General features: G+C 46.5%; 2 protein-coding genes across 7 annotated transcripts; both read right to left on the bottom strand.

The window, feature by feature from the left end:
* Nucleotides 1-5601: 5601 nt before the first annotated feature.
* On the bottom strand, nt 5602-9753 carry LOC109747634 (pentatricopeptide repeat-containing protein At5g16860). Its single transcript, XM_020306664.4, has 2 exons — nt 9373-9753; nt 5602-8600 (listed from the first exon to the last, which is right to left on the bottom strand). Exon 2 carries the CDS (start codon nt 8557-8559, stop codon nt 5896-5898), a length of 2664 nt encoding a protein of 887 aa, XP_020162253.1. The 5' UTR covers nt 8560-8600; nt 9373-9753; the 3' UTR covers nt 5602-5895.
* A 3098-nt stretch (nt 9754-12851) lies between these two features.
* LOC109747633 (receptor-like serine/threonine-protein kinase ALE2) lies at nt 12852-20035 on the bottom strand. Of its 6 annotated transcripts, none has more exons than XM_045234662.2 (16): nt 19724-20035; nt 18853-18963; nt 18676-18780; nt 18087-18605; nt 17895-17960; nt 17725-17823; nt 17525-17644; nt 17240-17443; nt 17078-17161; nt 16899-16973; nt 16709-16813; nt 16224-16595; nt 15750-16016; nt 14361-14759; nt 14022-14265; nt 12852-13949 (listed from the first exon to the last, which is right to left on the bottom strand). In XM_045234662.2, exons 1-16 carry the CDS (start codon nt 19779-19781, stop codon nt 13313-13315), a joined length of 3465 nt encoding a protein of 1154 aa, XP_045090597.2. In that variant the 5' UTR covers nt 19782-20035; the 3' UTR covers nt 12852-13312. The 6 variants fall into 6 exon arrangements, with proteins under 6 accessions (XP_045090597.2, XP_073366120.1, XP_073366121.1 ...); XM_073510019.1 differs by having other exon boundaries at nt 17725-17820; XM_073510020.1 differs by having other exon boundaries at nt 18105-18605.
* Between the last annotated feature and the right edge of the window lie 1312 nt (nt 20036-21347).

Here is a 21347-nt window from a genome sequence, read left to right as displayed (position 1 = left end):
TTGTTTGATTCCTTTCCGATCCACAACACTGATAGTTGCTACCAGACTACCAGTAGGTGGTACGTACATAGTTGCATATGTTTCTTTTGTTGAACACGGATGCTGAAACTCTCTGCTCCGTTGTCACTGAGATAGTGGAACCTAGCTTTTGATCTTATGAAAAAAAAAACCCCGAAACAGTTATAGTCGATGCTTTCATCGAATTGGAAGCGAATGAAAACCCTGAGAATGAGATGTGGGATGACTCTTCTGAAATTGTGTCAATCTTCTGTTTCAGATTATTTTATCAGTGCCTCCTGATTTGTTAAGAAACTTCTCCGCTCAAAACACAACAGATGAAATCACTGCACGCTAAGGCAAAAACTTGATGAGGTCAGAACCAAGCCTTCTTGAAGGCGCTGCTGTGGGATTCGGCGGCGGTGTGCTCTGTGGTGGTGTAGGGAGCAGCGATTCGCAGTCTACCGGTGCTCCTCGGAGGTGGTCTGCTCACTTGGGCGAAAGCCACTGCTCCTGCCGGAGCCGGCGATGGTGACGCCCGCGGGTGCCGCTTACCTCCTTGGAGGCATCGCTGTCATGGTGACTTCCCCTTCGAGGCTCCTGGGGAAACCCATGTTCCTGGTCCGTCTGGAACGGCCGATGGCGGCGCTCTTCGCGTTGCATTCCTTCCTGAAGGCAACAGCTTGGTGGATTGTGTGGTAGCTGCTCACTGCGGGTTGGACGGTGGTGGTGGCGCGCCGGCTTGCACTGGTGTGCTCGGAGAAGCGATCCGGGTGTAGACTCGGCTCCTTGATGCCCTTCGGCTTCGCCGGCGGTGCCGCTGTTGTGATGTAGACTTAGCCGCATGTGACTCTTCGTCCGGGTGTGGACTCGGTCGCTCGTTGCCTTTCGGCTGTACCAATAGCTTTGAGGCATCATGGATGGTCTCGGTTGATTGGAGCTCTTCGTCTACGGTGGTGGTGTTCTCGTGCGGCTCAGGTTCGTAATGGTTGCTCAAGACCCTCTCATGGTTACCGCTGTGTTGCGGCGAGCTTGGTGCTCTTGGTGTTGTCTCGACTCATCTTTGCTCAAGGATGGCGCAAGATGCCTCTCAAACTGCTATTCGTTCCGTTCTTTCTGTGGCGGAGCCCCATTCAAGGTTCGTGTCCGGGATGACACTCATTGATTGTGGATGCTCCTGAGTTGTGCCATGGGGCCGGTATGCCCGCCGATGCGTTCGGCTGTTTGCAAAGTCCTGGTATTGTGATCTCTCGACGACTTCCCACATCTACTTGTGTCTCTCATGGTGATGGTCTTATGTCTGCCAGCTAGGCCGTGCCTTGTACGGTTTTTGGCCCGGTTTCCCTTATAAACGGGGTCAATTTGTTAAGGTTTTCGGTCCGGTTTTTCTTATAAACTGGATCACCACTCTGGCAATTTGGCCACTTTGAGTAATATATTCAGGTGGGGAAACTCCCCCCCGGTGATTCTCAGTCGTAAATCCAAGTCGGACCATTCGAAAAAATGTCGTAAATCCTCTAAGAGGGCGAAATTTTCTAGATCTCCTATTGTTTCCTCATGAATGGCATGTTCTTTAATAGCAGAGGTCTTGGTGACTTGGCTAAACATCTATTCATTGCGGAATGTAATAGGGAACACAATTTAGACTTTTTGGCTTTATCTGAAACGGGGAGACGTGATTTCTCAGTAAGTCTTCTTAACCGTCTTTCTGGCGGGATAGACTATACTTGGATTTCTCGGCCACCTCGAGGTCGTTCTGGGGGCATTTTACTTGGCGTAAACACGGGGACTATGGATGTGTTGGCTAGTTCGGATGGTGAGTTCCACATTAAACTCCATATCCGGAACAAAGCCGACAACTTTACATGGACCCTCGTCGTTGTGTATGGAGCAGCCCAGGATGAGTTCAAGGCTGATTTTCTCCGTGAATTGGTTAATCTGGCGAAGGAGAATCCCTACCCCATTCTTATCGGTGGGGATTTTAATTTGCTACGATTTCCAAATGAGAAAAGCCGAGGTAGGTTTGATAATCATTGGCCTTTCCTTTTCAACATTGTCATAGACAGTCTAGATTTGCGAGAGGTTTCCATGATTGGAAGACAATTCACTTGGGCGAACAGTCTTCCAGAACCGACATATGAGAAACTAGATCGCGTATTAATGGATACCGACTGGGAATCCAGATTCCCTATGGTTTCTGTACGCGCTCTACCTCGTATAGAGGCTATCTCAGACCACGCACCCATCCTTTTAACTACTGGATTGCCACGACCGCAACACAGACGCAAGTTCAAGTTTGAACTGGGTTGGTTGCATCGGGATGGATTCCATGACATGGTCAAGAAGGTGTGGGATAAATCGGTTGCCGGGCTTACCCCAATACACAAATGGAACAACAAAATTCATGCATTACGTAAGTTCCTTAGTGGTTGGGCTAGGCACACTGCGGGTATCCTCAAAAAGGAGAAGCTTTGTCTTTCGTCTATCATTGATGAATTAGAAGCCTTGGCAGAGGTTAGACCTCTATCTGAGCATGAAATCGAGATCAAGAGTCATTCGAATGCACAGATAGCTAGCATGCTGCGTGAGGAGGAACTCAAATGGTACCAACATAGTAACTCTCAATTTATCCTGAAAGGTGATTCGAATACTAGATTTTTCCATGGAGTTGCCAATGGCAGACACCGGAAGAAAATTATTCATTCCCTACAACAGGATGAGGGCATGATTGAGGGACATGAGCAACTTAAATCTTATATCACTAATTATTATAAAAAATTGTTCGGAGCCCCAGAGAAAGGTAACTTCTCAATGGATGAGTCCCGAACGGATGACATCCCCCAGGTCTGATGAGGAAAAGGACCTTCTAACAGCCCCATACTCCGAGGAGGAAGTTAGAAAGGCGGTTTTCCTAATGGAGCACAACAAAGCCCCAGGTCCAGATGGTTTTCCCGCTGAGTTCTACCAGAACTTCTGGGAAGTCATCAAGTCGGATCTCCTACTTTTGTTTAGCGACCTACATGCTGGCCATCTGGAATTGTTTCGCTTAAACTTCGGTGAGATTATTTTATTACCTAAGGTTAGTGAGGCTGAAAGGATACAACAATATAGACCTATTTGCCTCCTTAATGTTAGTTTTAAAATATTCACGAAGGTTGCGACTATTAGGCTAAATTCGGTTGCTGAACATGTGATTCGTCCTTCACATACTACTTTTATGCAAGGAAGAAACATCCTAGATGGAGTTGTTATCCTTCATGAAACAGTCCATGAATTACATCAGAAAAAGTTAAATGGGGTGGTACTCAAAATAGACTTTGAAAAAGCGTATGCAAAGTCAAATGGCCATTTCTTCAACAGACTCTCAGAATGAAAGGATTTTCTGCAGAGTGGTGCGCTATGGTCCATAGCTTCGTTTCTGGAGGTAGTGTTGCCATTAAGGTCAATGATGACGTTGGACACTATTTTCAAACAAAGAAGGGATTGCGACAAGGTGACTCGGTATCGCCCATGCTATTCAATATAGTGGCGGATATGCTAGCGGTCATGATTGAGCTTGCCAAGGTTGTTGATGGCCAAATTGTTGGAGTAGTAAGTCATCTAGTTGATGGTGGTCTCTCTATACTTCAATATGCCGACGATACGTTCTCTTCATGGATCATGACCTCGAGAAAGCGAGAAATCTGAAATTAATTTTATCAGCATTCGAGCAACTCTCGGGTCTGAAGATCAACTTTCATAAAAGTGAATTGTTTTGTTTTGGCGAGGCTCAAGACGAGGCCCACCTGTACGCTGAACTGTTTGGATGTGGGTTGGGCCAGTTTCCGATCACATATTTGGGAATACCGATACATTATCGGAGACTCACAAATGCTGAATGGAAACATGTCGAGGAGAGGCTGCAAAAAAGACTTAGCAGTTGGAAAGGTAAATTGTTGTCTCTAGGTGGAAGATTGGTCCTCATAAACTCAGTACTAAGTAATATGGTACTATATATGATTTCCTTCTTCCAGTTGCCAAAAGGAGTTTTACATAGATTGGATTATTTCCGATTAAGATTCTTTTGGCAAGGAGATAGCGAGCGAAAGAAATATCGACTGGCTAAATGGAGTGTGGTTTGTCGTCCCAAAGACCAAGGCGGGTTGGGCATTCATGACCTTGAAGTTAAGAATAGGGCCCTCCTCGGCAAATGGTTGTTTAAATTACTGACCGAAAATGGTGTATGGCAAACCCTCCTGAGGAGGAAATATGTGGGCTCCAAGGCGGTATCCCAAGTATACTGGAAGCCTGGGGATTCTCACTTTTGGGCGGGTCTAATGGCTACGAAGAAATATTTCTTCTCCTATGGATCCTTCTCGATTAAGGACGGCTCGGAAATTAGATTCTGGGAGGACAAGTGGCTAGGAAATGCCACACTCCGGGAACAATATCCGGCTCTATACAACATTGTGCGTCACAAGGGTGATACTATTGCCACTGTAATGGAATCATTTCCGCCAAATGTGACGTTCAGAAGAGATTTAATTGGACCTAGACTCCAATCGTGGTACATCCTGCTTCAACGGTTGTCCACGGTGCAATTGTCACATGGGTCTGATGTATTTCGATGGAACCTACATGAGAATGGAAAATTCTCAGTGGAGTCTATGTATAGAGCGTTAATCCAGTCTGATGTGCCAGTTGATAATAATAAGAAGATCTGGAAGATGAAGATACCTCTTAAGAATAAAATATTTGCATGGCATCTTCGTCGCGGAGTCATTCTTACTAAAGATAACCTTATCAAGAGGAATTGGCATGGAAGTCCGCGATGTGTTTTTTGTCATCATGATGAGACAATAAAACATTTATTCTTCCAATGCAAATTGGCTCGGTCTATATGGTCAGTCATCCAGATAGCTTCTGGCTTGTATCCTCCTTGTAGTGTTGCCAATGTATTTGGCAACTGATTACATGGGATTGATCACAGGTTTAGAACTCTTCTTAGGGTGGGAGCGCTAGCCGTCGCTTTGGCTATGTAGAAATGATAAGGTTTTTAACGATAAAAGTACTTCTCTAATGCAGGTTATCTACAGATGTACCGGGACTCTTCGTTTATGGTCCTTTCTACAACGCGTGGAGAATCAAGACCTATTTACGGAGGTGTGTACACAATTGGAGGATACGGCGAGGGATACTTTTATCCAACATGGGTGGCAACATGATCATAGGATTGGCCCACCTCCGCTTTAGGCGTTATACAGACTCTATATTTGTATTCCGCCTATCTATTTTTCGTTCTTGCAGAGGACTTTGTGTGGCCGTGTGCATCTTAGTTATGCAGAGGCTGGGTGTAATGTTTAAACCTTTTAAGTAATAAAGCGCCCCTTTTCGAAAAATGAGAACTCCAGCAGAACACTATACCACCTCCAATGATGAGCAAAATCCATCTGGAACAGAAAATTAGGACCAATGGAATGGTACACAGTACGTAACTTATTTTCATGATTTTGATAGGCACGACAGTCAAGCATCCGACCAATAATAACCTTTTAATGAACAAATATAAAGTTCTGAAATATACCCAGAGAAATTAAATGATTAATCTCTATTTGGCCTGACAAAAACTGAACGTAAGTATATATACTGACAGACAAAACACATTTTTCAAGAAAAGTATAGATTTCAATTGTACTTTTTTCTAATGAAATCAGCATAACAAATGAAGATGTGAGAAAATATCAACACTCTGCAGGTGATACCTCTTAAGTGAACTGTGAAATATTAGTAAAGAAAATAGCAACGGCGAGGAGAAACTATTCAGCTCTTCAGCGGTTAATCAGTTCTCTTAAGAGTGCATTCAGTGTACAAAAACCAATTGGAATGCACTTTCAGTTTATGCTTCAGCCTCAGAAGCCATCACCAATAGTCACCACAAGAGCACACACCATTCTTAAAATGATGGAAGCGACTGGAGTCCCGCACAATGATCTCATGGTCAACAATCTTTGAGATGTAGGTGAAAGCACTGTGGCAATCACCGCAAACGCGCAGGTTCTTTGTGATCCTTATTGGACAACCAGGGGAAGTTGTGAGGAGGCCATATGCGAGAGCAAGCTTCTCGCTGTGCTCAGCAAGCAGGTTATTTTTCTCCTCATCATCGACATCGTGGAGTGCAAAATTTGTCTCAGGGACATAACCCATAGATTTGATGCGATCAATCAGTCTCTGCAGAAGGGCATAAATCTGAGGGGATAGAGAATGCGATCGATCTCCAACGAAGAAAGACGCAGTTCCTTTCTTACCCTGGACCCAACTACAACCGGGCCTCTTCTTAATCCCGGAGTTCTTCATCAGGTTTCTGATTCTGGCTACATCCTTCCAACGCCTTGCATTAGCATATATGTTGGAGATGAGCGTGTAAGATCCATCATTCTCTGCATTCATCTCAACTAGCTTGTTAAGAGCATATTCAGCAAGTTCTACATTTGAATGTACTCTACACGCACTAAGCAATGCAACCCAGACTACTGCAGTAGGCTCCATTGGCATGTCTTTGACCATATTCCATGCCCTATCTATCTGCCCGGAGCGGGCCAGCAAGTCAATGACACAAGCATAATGCTCTGCACCGGCAGCCACACCGTAATCTCTGCTCATGCTGTCAAAGTAATCCAGGCCTCGATCAATCATTCTAGAATGGCTGCAAGCATATAGAACAACCAGGAATGATATATCATCAGGAACAAAGCCTGCCATTTGCATCTTGTCAAATATTTCCAGGGCCTCATTGCCACGACCATGCATCCCATATCCTGCCATCATTGATGTCCATGAAATGTCATTCCTTTGTGACATGCCATCAAATACATACCTAGCTGTATCGACATCACCACACTTTGAGTACATGTCAATAAGACAGTTTGCCACAAAGTATGTAGATGCTTCATATTGATGTTGACGAACCACATAAGCATGGATTTGCTTACCAACACGCAGGGCTGACAGATGTGCACAGGCCATCAGAATGCAGGAAACCGTAAATGCATTCGGGGCAACTGCGTGTGGTTTCGAGAGCATCTGTGAGAAAAGCTCGAGGGCATCATTAGAGTCCCCATATTGTGCATACCCACCTATCATCACAGTCCAAGTCACCACATTACGTTCCTTTCGGGGTATAGAGTCAAATATAGAACGTGCAGCTTTGAAGATTCTGCACTTTGAGTACATATCTATTAAAGCATTGTGCACCATGAGATCCTCCTCATCGCCAGTACCACCAAAATGGTTATCCAAAGATAGAAGACGATTCTTCAGAGAGTAGGCATGAGTTTCCATACCCTGAGAATATGCTCCCAAGGAAGCACAAGCAGACAGCACAGAGATGATTGTGATAGAATTTGGCTCTGAACCAGAAAAGAGCATTTGTCGGAAAACATTGAGTGCCTCTTGGCCACATCCTCTCTGAGCATACCCAGCAATTACAGCAGTCCAGGTCACTACATCTGCTGAGATGTTTTCCTTGCGCATATTCTTAAAAATCTCAAAGGCTGCCTCAAAGTTGCCACTTTGGGAGTAGCCAGTCACGATTGCATTCCAAGAAACAACATCTTTTATTTCCATCATATTGAAAACCTTTACCGCATCCTTCATTGAACCACATTTTGCATAAGTACCAACCAGAGCATTGCCTACAAAAACATCTGGAAATGTACCATGCCGAATGGCATTTCCATGAATTTCTCTAGTTCGGGGTAGTGCCTTCAGAGAAGCACATGCAGGAAGAATGTTGACAATGCTAATGATGTTAGACCTATCATTTGTAGCCTTCTCATGGACAATCATTGACATTTTCGAGAACATATCCAACGCAGTCCATGGACTATTATGTTTAACATGGGCTGCAACAATTGAATTCCATGATATGACATCATCAATTCCCCTCTGAGCTATTTCCTGGAAAACCTGGCTGGCTTCCTTCAGTGAACCACAGCGGGCATACATCGCCACCAATGCATTGCATACAAAGACGTTTGACTCAAAACCATTGCAGCATATAAGTCCATGGAGTGTGATACCACAACGGTACGAGGGTAGCTCTCCACAGGCCTTTAGTATATGCGGCAGAGTAAAATGGTCCGGTCTGGTTCCAGCACGCAGCATCCGGCAAGATACTGCAATGGCATGTTCAAGGTGGCCCTCTTTGATGTGTTCTCGGATGAGTAGATTCCACCAGACAGCTGGAGACGGCACAACATGCTCCAATGCTGTGAGAGCCTCATCTTTGGAACCACACGCAAGATAAGCAGCTACGACACCAGTACCCAAAGATCTTGGTGATAAATACGGCTGAGATGGCAAAGGTGGAAATGATACTTCCAACAACGACGCTGGATAAGAAAGAAGACCCGAAGAAATGAGCTGCTGGTGAACTTGATGGACTGCATTCACCGACCTGCATTCCTTTAACAGGGCGGCGAAATGAACAGGAGAAACATCTCGACCAAAGCCTGCTGCATTTGCAACTGAGATGAACCACCGTACAGCAATTGGTGTTGTGACTCTTGGCAAGTTGAAAAGCATAATATTGTGCAGACTAATCCCTCAGAGCAGTCATCGCATCACTGTGCAATGAAAAAGAACAAATTGAGAAGAAGGTGTCATACACATAGTCTTTCAATTAATACATATTGATGTAAGGAGCAGAAAAGAAGAGCAGGCAAAGATCAAGAGAACCAATGGACACGCCCTCGAGCCTTACTGTGGCAGAGCTACACTAGAATGTCAGCAGGGGCAAAGTCCGGATCAGAACCTGTCTTTGCGTGCGTAAAACTACTCCCCCGTCCCATAATATAGGACGTTTTTTGACACTAGTGTAGTGTCAAAAAACGTCTTAGATTATGGGACGGAGGGAGTAGCTCACAGGCAATCTAGTTGTCCTTTCGTTCAGAAGCTTGTTAACTTAGACTGTCCTGGGTTTAGCATTCATGCTGTACAATGTATCTGAGCTCAGTTTGAAATGAAATTTGGCGCATTGTGCACCTCCCCCTTGTAAAAAAAAGAAGCTACAGTAGAAATTAGCATTTCTATCTCTTGTCCATATTGCTACAAAATAGGATAGGAGTACTGCATGCCTGAGTTGAATAAGCTACTCAACCATGGCACTCTCCAGTCTCCAGTACCCCCCTGCCCCTCTCTCAATCCTAATAAAAGCAACTAAGAATGAATGAGAAGAAAAAACTGCAGTGCAAATCAGTATGGACTGCCATTTAGTGCTTAATTAATTCCAGACACTCGAATTAAATTCAAGATCGAGGACACATCCATCTCACACATGAAACATGGACTGACGGACATCACAAGCGAGCAGAGAGAGGCGAGGAAACACAAAATTACCAGCAGGGAGAACGCTGAATCACACGCACGCCGCCGCTTCCGGTGCTTGATGATCGACCGTCTCTGCCTACTAGCCCAGCCCCGCTGCCCACTTGGCCGCCGGCCACGGCTGGGTCGCTGCCGGCTGGAGGAAGAGGAAGGGATTGATTTTTGCTCCGGTTACTAATGAGTTCCGTTCTCCAGGGAACGGCCGAGCGGCGCCGCGCGGAGCTATGCTGGCCGCCGGTCGAGGTTGAAGCGCTGGTTGGAGCTGGCGAGCAGGCGGAGTGCGGCGCCGTGCTAGGGCGGCGGAGGAGGGTGAGCACAAAGAAAGAAGCAGAGCAGAGAAGCGCGCTGGAAGGAGGAGCGAGCGGGCGTGGCCCGCGTCCACCAAATCTTTGCGTCGGGCTTTGGTTGGGCCGGGCTGCAGAAGAGCGGAGTCTGACGGAAGCAAACTGGTGGGCTCGGGCTCACCTCCGCGCTCGACTTCCCTCTCTCTCAAAAAAAGAAAAAACTCCGCCCTCGACGTCTCGCCGTCGTCGCCGGCTCCGCCGATTCGGTCGGTTGCCGGCGTCTCTGACTCTGGCGCCAGGATTTGCCCATTTACTCCTTCTGGCCCTCCCGCACTCTTCAACACTTGATCCACCGTTAGTCCGGCCAACCTAGCCCCTCCACGCTGAAACCCCAAATCCAGCAAACTCTTACCCGTCGCCATCGCAGAGCGAAACCGCGACCCAAGGAGAGAGCACAACGAACTACTACTACTGCTGCTGCTGCTGCTACTATTTTTTTTTTTGAAATAAACGCAGGAGAGCTGCGTATTTCGATTGATTAGAAGAAGCGGTAAAGAAACCGATGCTCGGTTAATTAAGGGAAACCGAGCTAAAACCTTTACAAAGAGCACACCACACCTAGGCTCGGGCACAGGACATACAGGAAACGCCTAGAGGCCAAAAAGACCACCACGAGCATGTAAGACGACATCACCGTCGCCGGAGAGAAACGACATGTCCGACGAAAGAGGAGCGAACATGTGCCTCTCCGATCCCGAGAGGGCGCCCAACCTGACTCGCCAGGCGCTGCAAGCATGTCGTGTGCGCTCCAAGTGCCCACCACCATCGTCCCCGACGGACATGTTGCCGAGAGGAGCTCCTCTCCTGCCGACCAACGACCAGCCCAGACGGATGCACCACCAACGGCACCAAGCACACCAAAACGCTGCCCGCTTCAGATCCACCGCGCCACCACTACCAAGTGCTCCCGGCATCCAACTTGACTCCAAGGCAATGCTTTCAACAAAGTAATAACGCCAATGGCGCCACCATTACACACGGTTTTCACCGGGAGACAAGAACTTGAAGCAGGGAGAGGTGTCGGATCCCCTCGATGGCGCCTCCAACAAGGCAAAATCACACCCGAAGGCATCATTCGCCACCAGCCCAGACCGAAGTCGAGCATGACTTTCGTCAGGGAGCCGAGCACCTATGCCGAGACGGCGTCTCCAACACACCACCACCAAACCGGAGCAGCAGACGCCACCTGCTACACCGACTACTACTACTACTGCTACTGCTACTGCTGCTGCTACTGCTACTGCTAATGGCTTCTTGCCACCAGGTAAGCAGTGAGCTCATGCATCTTGGATTCTTGACAGTGAGCTTCTACCATGTGAGTGATTAACAACGACTCCTGACAACGAGTGTCATTAGGTTTGCACCCTAGCTGTAGCTAATGGCTGGGCATTTCAGTGCCGGTCTCTTTCTGCTTTGTCACCCAGGGAGCTTCTACCTGTTACCTGACACCACCTAAAACTGCATCATTATCATTGTTATTTTCTGATTATCCTTTTTTTTCTTGAACACTTCTGATTATCTTCTCTTTCTGCTTTGTCATCCCAGAGAGCTTCTACCTGTTACCTGACACCACCTAGAACTGCATCATTATCATTGTTATTTTTTTATTATCCTTTTTCTTTTCTTGAACACTTTTGATTATCTTCTCTTTCTGCTTTGTCACCCCAGGGAGCTTCTACCTGTTATCTGACACCACCTAGAACTGCATCATTATCATTGTTATTTTCTGATTATCCTTTTTCTTTTCTTGAACACTTATGATTATCTTCTCTTTCTGCTTTGTCACCCCAGGGAGCTTCTACCTGTTACCTGACACCACCTAGAACTACATCATTATCATTGTTATTTTCTGATTATCCTTTTTCTTTTCTTGAACACTTCTGATTATCTTCTCTTTCTACTTTGTCACCCCAGGGAGCTTCTACCTGTTACCTGACACCACCTAGAACTGCATCATTATCATTGTTATTTTCTGATTATCCTTTTTCTTTTCTTGAACACTTATGATTATCTTCTCTTTCTGCTTTGTCACCCCAGGGAGCTTCTACCTGTTACCTGACACCACCTAGAACTGCATCATTATCATTGTTATTTTCTGATTATCCTTTTTCTTTTCTTGAACACTTATGATTATCTTCTCTTTCTGCTTTGTCACCCCAGGGAGCTTCTACCTGTTACCTGACACCACCTAGAACTGCATCATTATCATTGTTATTTTCTGATTATCCTTTTTCTTTTCTTGAACACTTCTGATTATCTTCTCTTTCTGCTTTGTCACCCCAGGGAGCTTCTACCTGTTATCTGACACCACCTAGAACTGCATCATTATCATTGTTATTTTCTGATTATCCTTTTTCTTTTCTTGAAAACTTATGATTATCTTCTCTTTCTGCTTTGTCACCCCAGGGAGCTTCTACCTGTTACCTGACACCACCTAGAACTGCATCATTATCATTGTTATTTTCTGATTATCCTTTTTCTTTTCTTGAACACTTCTGATTATCTTCTTTTTCTGCTTTGTCACCCCAGGGAGCTTCTACCTGTTACCTGACACCACCTAGAACTGCATCATTATCATTGTTATTTTCTGATTATCCTTTTTCTTTTCTTGAACACTTCTGATTATCTTTTCGTGCCCTTTTCACGGCAAGATCCAGGTTTTGATTCCCCAGGGCTTTAGGTTTGCTACTTCTAACAGTCTGTCACTCTGTTTAATCTAGGACTAAATAAACATTATAATTCAGTAATCGCAATGTGATGACAGCAATTTCACACCACGCAGAAAGGGGAAATGGAAAAGGAAAAAACTGTGATGGGAAATGAACAAAAGGTGTTAGGAAACTTGCAACATCGAGCTGAAACCTTTGGTCACCAACTAATGAAGTGGCTTTTCAGGAAAAGAAAGTGCCCTTATAGCTAAACTCATGTGTTCTGAAGGGTGGTAAGTGCTAGAGTGCTGCAGAATTTTTTAGATGCACAGATCCAAGTTTCCTATTCAGAATACATCAGTTCTTAACAAGTTTCGCAGCAACAATTGACATATATATTCAATCTGATTAGAGGAGAGAAAGAAGACCTGACAGAGTTAGACTGCATACTTTCTTCAGAAAAGAATTTCACTAGTAAAACAAGTTGTGAAGCAGCAAATAATCACAACACTGAGAAGCTATCACCTTCATTGCAGCAAATGCTAGCGTACATGAAGCTGAAATTCACATGGCCAAATGTAGTCCCAAAAACTCAAAATCTATACATTGACAATTCCTACCAAACAGCTAACCAAACAAAAAAGGGAAAACGAACTAACTCAAACTGACATGCCGAAAAAAGAGAAGCGATAAAAATCGGAAGGCAGGCGTATCTGTGTATGGCCACATAGCAGTATAGCAGAACCCGTTAAATGAGGAACCAGATCTGAACAGATCTTATTCAAGCCTCTGGTGATCCATAACCCATGACCCGGTCTGCTACTCTGCTGATCCGTAACTATATATAGCCTTTATCTCCACATGCACAATGTACACAAACTAGGTCTTCAAACTCCTTATGTCCAGTCATCTGAATATTCATCTTGTCGAGACTGGAAGCTGGACAGAACATAAAAAAACTCACCTATTGCTACACTGTGAGTGTGTCTCAAAATCTGGTGAAGCACCATGCTCACTCATACTACCTCTCGACAAGTTTCGCATTCTCTGCCAGAACTTCTTGTTCTTGCCTGTCATCAGAGGGCCAGAGCTGGACTGCATGCGGAAAGAACCTGAATCAGCAGCTGGAGTGAAGACAGGTGTTGAGCCAAACATCTCAGATAACAGCACCCTCTCCGCTTCCATGCCAGTTACATCGTGAGCCGCTGTCGTACGAGCCGCCAATTCCTGGCTGAAACTTCCCGAACCAAGGCCCTCATCACCCTCGCTGCAGACAAGTTTCAAGGCCTGCACAACTTCGCTCATGCTCGGTCGGTGTGCAACCTCAGGCTGTACACACATGGATGCGATGGCAGCTGCTTTTGCCACGTTGTCCAGTGGCACATTAGGGCCAAGAAGTGGATCAACAGCTTGACGCAAGCCCACCACATTTGTCAGATATGGGCGAGCCCATGCGACTAGGCTTTCTTGGCCTGCAGGCTGAGACATGTCCACAGGCTTCCTACCTGTGAGAAGCTCAAGTAATACGACGCCATAGCTGTATACATCACTCTTGACAAGAAGATGGCCCGTCATGGCGTACTCCGGTGCAACATAGCTGAGAAGAAAGACAGAATATCATACCATGTTTAAAACTATATCGAGACGTTGAGGAGGAGATAGTCCTTACCCGAATGTTCCCATGACACGAGTGGAGATGTGCTGGTTCCCCTCCCCCCTCGCAGTCCTGGCCAGTCCGAAGTCAGATACTTTTGGTGTGAAATCATGCTCTAGCAGTATGTTGCTTGACTTGAAATCACGATGAATCACACAAGGGCTTGAGTCTTCATGTAGATATGCTAGTGCCCGCCCTGCCCCCAGGGCTATCTTCATACGTGCATTCCAATCAAGTGGAGCTATCTCGCGATCGGCTCCTACAGTGAGCCAACACATTAAGTAATTAGTTTCAATCAACTGCTGACACCACTTCCATATGCTGGCGGAGTTAAATCTGCAATAACATACTTACCATGCAAATGGGACTCAACACTGCCATTTGGAATAAGTTCATATACCAGACACCGAGCGTTCTCCTCTACGCATATGCCCAACAACTTGACCAAATTTCGGTGATGCAAGCGTCCCAGCATCTCAACCTCTGCCAAGAACTCTCGTTCACCTTGGCCATCAAATCTTTTCAGAACCTTTACCGCAACTGTGGTTCCATCTTCAAGTGTCCCTTGGTACACACATCCGAAGCCACCTTCCCCAACTATCGACGAATCATCAAAGCCATTTGTAGCCTTTTCTATCTCAGCAAATTTGAATGTCTTTGCCTGCCCTGTGTATGCTGCCATACTTGATCCCAGTGAACTTGATGGACCTGATTGTGTACTACGGCGACCAGCTAAAAGTGTGTTACACGTCCCTGCAATCATGAGGTGTTTCAGGATGGAAACTTGTTGCTGGTAAAAATGGACAGATATTACTTTAACAACAAAATGATACAGACGTTCAGAAGTGAAAACGCCTCATCTGAAATGCTACCATAAACGTTGTGGGTTAGCAGTTGAAATGTAGACTATCTTTTTACTAAAAGTTGGCTGTGTGCATCACAATAATGCAGAGGCTGGGGTTATCCCCTTTTCGATCTTTTGAGAAAAATAATAAAATTGATTTTTCCATTCTGACCTATTATTATCTGAAAAATATGCTTGGCATATGCAGATTTGATATTTGTCACTCGTCTGAGTAATTGTTATTTCTGGGTCAACTGAGTTGCACATCATCAAGTCTACGGTAGCACAAAAACGTTTGTGCAACTTTGTGTCTAGAAATGTTTAACTGACCAGCTGCACATCTCTAAACCTATTTTCTAACATTTGCAGCTAGTGAATTAACCGTTAGATTAAGAATCAACTTTCAAAATCATCCACTTCATGAAGGATGATGCCGAGGCCGGGGATAACGAAGCTTCCATTTTCTATAAAGACAGACCCAGTGCTAGAAGCTCCCACATCAGGTGGGGTCTGTGGAAGGATCATACGAGGACAACATCGTGGCTTTACATGTCTATTTTATAAGTACAAATTAGTGTCTACGACCAGGACAAAATATTAAAAATATCATTATGGGGTGCAGTTTTTCTATACGGGATGTTCGAAAGCATGTGCTGCATCGAAGGCCAAGGCTGTATCTCATGTGGCACAGTAAAATATGCCAACAATACGGTATTCCCTCCCAAAGGGCATTACTGGAAATATTTGCCTATAGGACACATTGAATTCAATAGCCAGTTGGAACTGGAGACACTTGGCTGAAAATGTGCAGCTATTGTTCTGTTGTCAATCGAACAGCTAAGGCAAGTAACATCACAATATAATATGATTATAGATATTAGAAGGACATGTACACATACCGGAAGACCTGGAAATTTTTGGAATTGCACTATGTGGATATCCTTGAGCCATGTCATCTGAATCCCTGAATCTGAGTATCAGCAACCATGCAGCCACAGTGCAAATAATCAATGCTATAACAGTGGATAGAACAGCAATAGCAATTACGCTCCCATTCACTTTTTTGGGGGGTTTTCCTACATCAACCCCCAGGGGCTTCATTGCCCTTGCATTTCTGCTGTTGCCGAATGCACCAGCTGGTGCTGAAGGTGGAGAAGGAGGAAGCCCTGAACAAAATACAAATCTTTGGTGAAACTCTTAGTGCAGAAGTTCAAAATGCTTAACAATGAAATATGATGAGCATGACGCACTGAATCCACTGATGTTTATGAGATCAATCAAATGACTACAGTATACTGAAAATAGCTGGTAGCATTGACCAACTACAAATAACCAAATAAGAGAGTCCAAGGACACAAGCAGCGAATACATACCTGGATAGACAACATAGAGAATCTCATAGTCCCCGAAAACTGACGGTTTGAGAGAAATCTTTTTGCTCCACAAGCTTTGAAATGTCAACAAGGCAGTAGCTTTATCAAAATTCACATGCATTGGTACCAGATGCACAAGAACTACTGTCTTGTCAGGTTGATCGCCAGCCACATTTGCACCCATAACACGAACCTGCCGCCGTGCCATGTTTACCCCAGATCCCACTTCGTCAGCAAAATCCGAAACTAACGGAAAGAATGAATAAAGGTCCACACTTAAACGGATTCCAACTTTAATTGGTAGAACACAAGCACATGGAGCTCCCGCAGGTGGATCCGTTAGAGGCTCTGGGCACACTAACGATTTGCAATCTGCATGTTAACGCTTCACTAGGTAAGAATCATCAGTATTACCCAATATGCACCGATCCAGTATATAAAGTTTGAAAGGACAAAAGTATGAGAATACATAAAGAAAAATGTACCTAAATTAGGTGGTGGTGGGGGCAACGCCCAAATAGGATGAGTTGATGGTGCTTTGGGTTCTGTTTCAGGAGGAACTGGTGGAAGAGTAGGAGAAACACCGTGTCCTGAAAATGACTGAAGCTTCAAAGATCTGTACTGAAATCAGGAGACAAATACTAAACAAGGCAAAGCAAGAAGGCTTGAAAGTACTTTTGCTGCCATTAGAGGGGCCCTTTGGTGACACTGGTGGAGGAGATGGAGGATGCACATGGAGGTTTGGATGGCCTGGACAGGAAAAACAATGAAAGTCTTAGTACTATGAAATGAAACAATGTTTTTTTTTCAAGAAAATGAAACCAATGTCTTATAGAAGGAACAACTACCATTACCTTGAATCATCGGTGGAGGTGCATGATGATTTTGCCTTTTAGCCCCAACCTGCTGTGGAGGTTGAGCTCGCGAGACCTCGGGACCTATAACACTGAACTTTTGAGAATCTTAACACTCACAATAGATAATAGCTAGGTTTTTCAAGAGGCATTATGCTGAACCTTGAGCATGGGGTGGTGGGTAAGATGGGGAAAATGATCGACGTTCTCCTTTCGTTGGTGTCGGAGGATGAGATCTGCTAGTGGGTGCTGGCTTAGGAGCTACCCCTAACGATGGGGGTTCAGCATGTGGAACCGTTGATGCATTCCTCGGGAGTGTAGGCATATTTGTGTTGTGGGGCAGAGGACTAGCTGCAGGCGCAAACCCTGAAATCAGGAATTTCAGTAGTCAAGATACATTGTCTTTCACAAACAAGCTGCCAATTTTATTTAATTTTTTGAGATTACCTCTAATTGGTGATTTGTGAACCGGTGCAGTACTAGGTTCCTTTGGTGGAGGTGCACGTTGAATGTCATGGTTCTTACCACTTGCAGGAGGGGAAGTATTTGCTGGGGGTGCCGTGTTTCCTACAATAAATATGAAGTTCAATATCAAAGAACAAATGACAATTGTCAAACAAATAGCAACAGAATTTTTTAATACTCACCATTTTTATGCTCGGCATTTGGAGCTTGTGCTTGTTGTTGAGGTGCGTGTGCGATAATAGGTGGTGAAATTGGAGGTTTCACATGTTCTGGAGGAACTACTAAGAAGAACGGTAAATGGTAAAACATATGCAACCTGTCAAATTTGATCTATCCCATGGAAGTGATTTACCTGAAGTGGAAGGAGGAACTGCCGGGAAAATGCCTTCAGGTGGTGGATATGGAGGGATATCGTTACCTGGAGAGGGAAAATGCAGGAGTGAATAATGAGGGAAGGAACATATTTGCACATTTTTTATGAACTTCCTGTACATCAAGAATTCGGGAACCTAAGCTTATGAATCGTTACCAGCAGAATGTATACCTGATCCAATTGGTCTACCTGGTTGATTGTTCACAGAAGGCGGAGGCGCTAGTGGCACATTAGGCTTCACAGCCACAGATGGAGCAGGAGCTTGAACTGAAGATAGTGAAGGAGGAGGCACTAGTGGCACATTAGGCTTCACAGCCACAGATGGAGCAGGAGCCTGAACTGAAGGTATTGAAGGAGGAGGTGCTAGTGGCACATTAGGCTTCACAGCCACAGATGGAGTCGGAGCCTGAACTGAAGGTAGTGAAGCAGGAGGTGGTAGTGGCAGATTAGGCTTCACAGCCACAGATGGCGCAGGAGCCTGAACTGAAGGTAGCAATGCAGGTGACCCAGGAAGTATTGGTGCGGGGTTTCCAGCTGCAGCTTGCGGCGGAGGAGCTGCTGCCGGGGGCACCCCCTCAATGACAGCAGGAGGAGGAGCAGGCTCAACTGGAGGAGACAAAAACACAACCGGAGGAGGTGCAGACACGACTGGAGGCGGCGCAGACACGACCGGAGGCGGCGCATTAGAACCTACATAAGATTCAGTTAGTGATGCACACATCAGGACTGGAAATGCCATATCTGACTGAATGTGAGCTACCTTTATGGGGGGCTACCGGAGCCGGTGCGACCTGCGGCTCCGGCGGAACTGCAGGGCTCACAGCCCCCTTCTGGAGGGGAGGGCTTGCTGATGGGGTAGGGGGTGCTGCAACAGATCAATGTAAGGAAGGGCCTGCACATCAATGTTTGCTGATGATCTTTGAAAATTCAGAGCTACCTGCTGGAAGAGTTACTGGACCGAGGGCGGAGGAAGGTCCAGGAGGACTAGAAGCATGTCCTTGATCGACAGGCGAATTACCAACCGCAGGAGCAGGCGCCAGATCAGTACCTAGAGTAGAGTGAAGAACACAGGTTCAGGGAGCAGGTAAAGTATGTAGTGTACACTACTAACTGTGTAATGACTAAGCTCTGAGTTTAATAATATCAGACAATCTGCAGGTTGCTATCGGAGGCAAATCTCCAGTGTCTTTTCACCACAAAAGTTGCAAAGCAAGAGCAATTATTGAAAGCTTGGAACATGAAAAATGGCACATAGTGATGCATCATCCGGCGCATGCGGCCAAAAATTATTAATTGTTCTTGCGATATCACGGCCAAAACACACAGGTAGATGAGGCAGCAAGCACATGCGACGCAATTAAAGTGGCTCGCAGTTGCAGTGACAGCCAAAGACAGGGGAACGGGAAATGCCCAAGACGCCGACATTGCGCCGTCACTCTTGATGAGAATTCAGAAGTAAGGAGCACATGCGCTTAGTCCTGCTACCAAGCTTGACAAAACTCTCCTATGGTTTGCTCAAATCCTGAATAAAAAACGGTGAAGCGCGGTTTCCTGGCAGCAGATCAGCTAGCCAGCCTGCGCATTTGGAAGAAAAATTGTGGAATCCACAGGTCTCCGCCTCAAATTGCTCAGCCGAGGCAAAAAAAAAGGGGGGGAAATGTCATGGAGAAACAGCCAAGAATTCGCATTGTCCGGCAGCTGCACATGAGCTGATCCCCAATTTCCCACCCCAAACAAACCACGCCATGAAACCCGGGGAGAAGAGGAGGAGAGAGCTGAAAGCTGCGCAATGCTAAAACATTTCTCACCTGTGGATCCAAGGAGAGAAGCGAGAAGCAGCACCACCACGCAGGCAAGACGCCACATCTCGCCGTCGCTCGTAGCAAGAGCCGCAGCCGCAGCAGCAGGAGGAGGGGATCAGAGCCGCGTGGGTTCAGGCGCGGCGCCGCACCCGCAAGAAGCCCCTAGAGCGGCTGAAAAGGAGGGAGCCTGACCGCCATTCGGGTAGCACGCCATGAGCAATCGCGGGCCCATGTGGGGAGGGTGTAGGGAAGAGCAGCGCGAGGGAGGGGGAGGAGGAGGAGGAGGGGGAAGGTGGCCGAGGCACCGAACACCACTAGTACTCGTACAGTATAGTACCAGTACTTGAAGGCCGCAAGGGGAAGAAACTGTGTACTAGTACTGGAAGTGGTAGCAGCTGCTACAAGTAAATTCACACACCCTAGAAAGAGAACCCTAGCAGAGTAAATAAAAAAATTAGAAATAAAGGAGAAAGCAGCGGCGATCCTGGACGGGCGACGGACGGCCATGGCCGGGTGAGAAAACATTCGTTGCTTCCTGCCCGTGCCCTCGCCCACGCACCACCACCGCCGTTGCTCGTGATCTTTGGCCTGGTTTAGTTTAACCATGGACGCTAGTACCACGAACTAGTAGTGGTACCGCCGCGAGATGCAAATGCAAATGCAAATCTTTGGGAGTGCGCTGCAATTAATCCAGCTAGCCCGTAGTCCGTCCGTCCCTCTCGCTGTGGGGCTTTGGTTATCCTTTGTCCTCCCGCCAGCCTGGTCTGGTCCGGGAAAATTACCGGCTCCGGCCACCCCAGCTTGTCGCTTTACCACTGTGCGTACGTACGTACACAGTGCAATGTAGTAGTGGCCGTGGCCTTGCGTTTGGATGGGAGCAGCACGAGCCCCTGGAGAAATTCGGCAGGCCCGGTTCCCCTGCCCGTGTGCGCGCGCGGGCGGTGCCACGGACACGGACGCGGACACTGTGCCGGTGGATCACGGGGCCGTGTCGGCCGAGCGCGGCCGCCGTGAACGAGCAGGCGGGCATCGGATGCTGCGTGCCCTGGGCAGAGAACACGCGGTCTGGTCTGGCCCTCGGATGCAGATCAGCACATGAATGTGTGCATGCAGACGGGAGGCTATGTTTTATCGGGTAATCCTGATCCTGACACGGAGATTTGTCGCTGTTTGCTCTGCCGCGACGTACGTCGGTACGCTAGTGCTAGTCCGTTCGTTTTCGGGAATCGAGGCGTTGTGGAGTCGCCGTCGCCGAGGGAGACCGCCAAACCGGCGGCGATCTCGCGTGTCAGCCTCGATAGCTGGCCGTCTGCTGTAGTAGTAGTAGGAGGTTGGTTCTTCTTCTTTTCTTTTCATTTATTATTTTGGAAAATGGGTTAAATGTGGGTTTTCTGTTGTTGCGAAGTTGGATTAAACGTGGCTAGCTAGGAGGAAGGCCGCTAGGGTTTTCTGCCTCCTGTCACGCAGCCGCCGAGCTGCCTCGTCTTCAGTGGCCTTAGGAGCATGGCGATGCGGTGATCTTGCGTGTCAGCCGAGATAGCTGGTCAGGATGAAGGGGTCACATTTCTTAGGCCAACTCCACCGCGCGATCCTATCCTGTCCGCCCTCGTCCGTTTGAGGTAAAACGGAC

The sequence above is a fragment of the Aegilops tauschii genome, chromosome 3, assembly GCF_002575655.3.
Source record: "Aegilops tauschii subsp. strangulata cultivar AL8/78 chromosome 3, Aet v6.0, whole genome shotgun sequence".
NCBI lineage: Eukaryota > Viridiplantae > Streptophyta > Magnoliopsida > Poales > Poaceae > Aegilops > Aegilops tauschii.
Note: the sequence above shows the minus strand (reverse complement) of the source record. Positions and strands in the feature narration are given on the sequence as shown.

Excerpts from the sequence above, each read along its gene's own strand:
- LOC109747633 (XM_045234662.2), bottom strand. The coding sequence starts at position 19,781 with ATGTGGCGTCTTGCCTGCGTGGTGGTGCTGCTTCTCGCTTCTCTCCTT. Across the intron at positions 18,964-19,723 it reads TTCTCTCCTTGGATCCACAG|GTACTGATCTGGCGCCTGCT; the intron begins GTGAGAAATGTT and ends ACTCTACTCTAG. Across the intron at positions 13,950-14,021 it reads CGTGTCATGGGAACATTCGG|CTATGTTGCACCGGAGTACG; the intron begins GTAAGGACTATC and ends CTTTCTTCTCAG.
- LOC109747634 (XM_020306664.4), bottom strand. The coding sequence starts at position 8,559 with ATGCTTTTCAACTTGCCAAGAGTCACAACACCAATTGCTGTACGGTGG.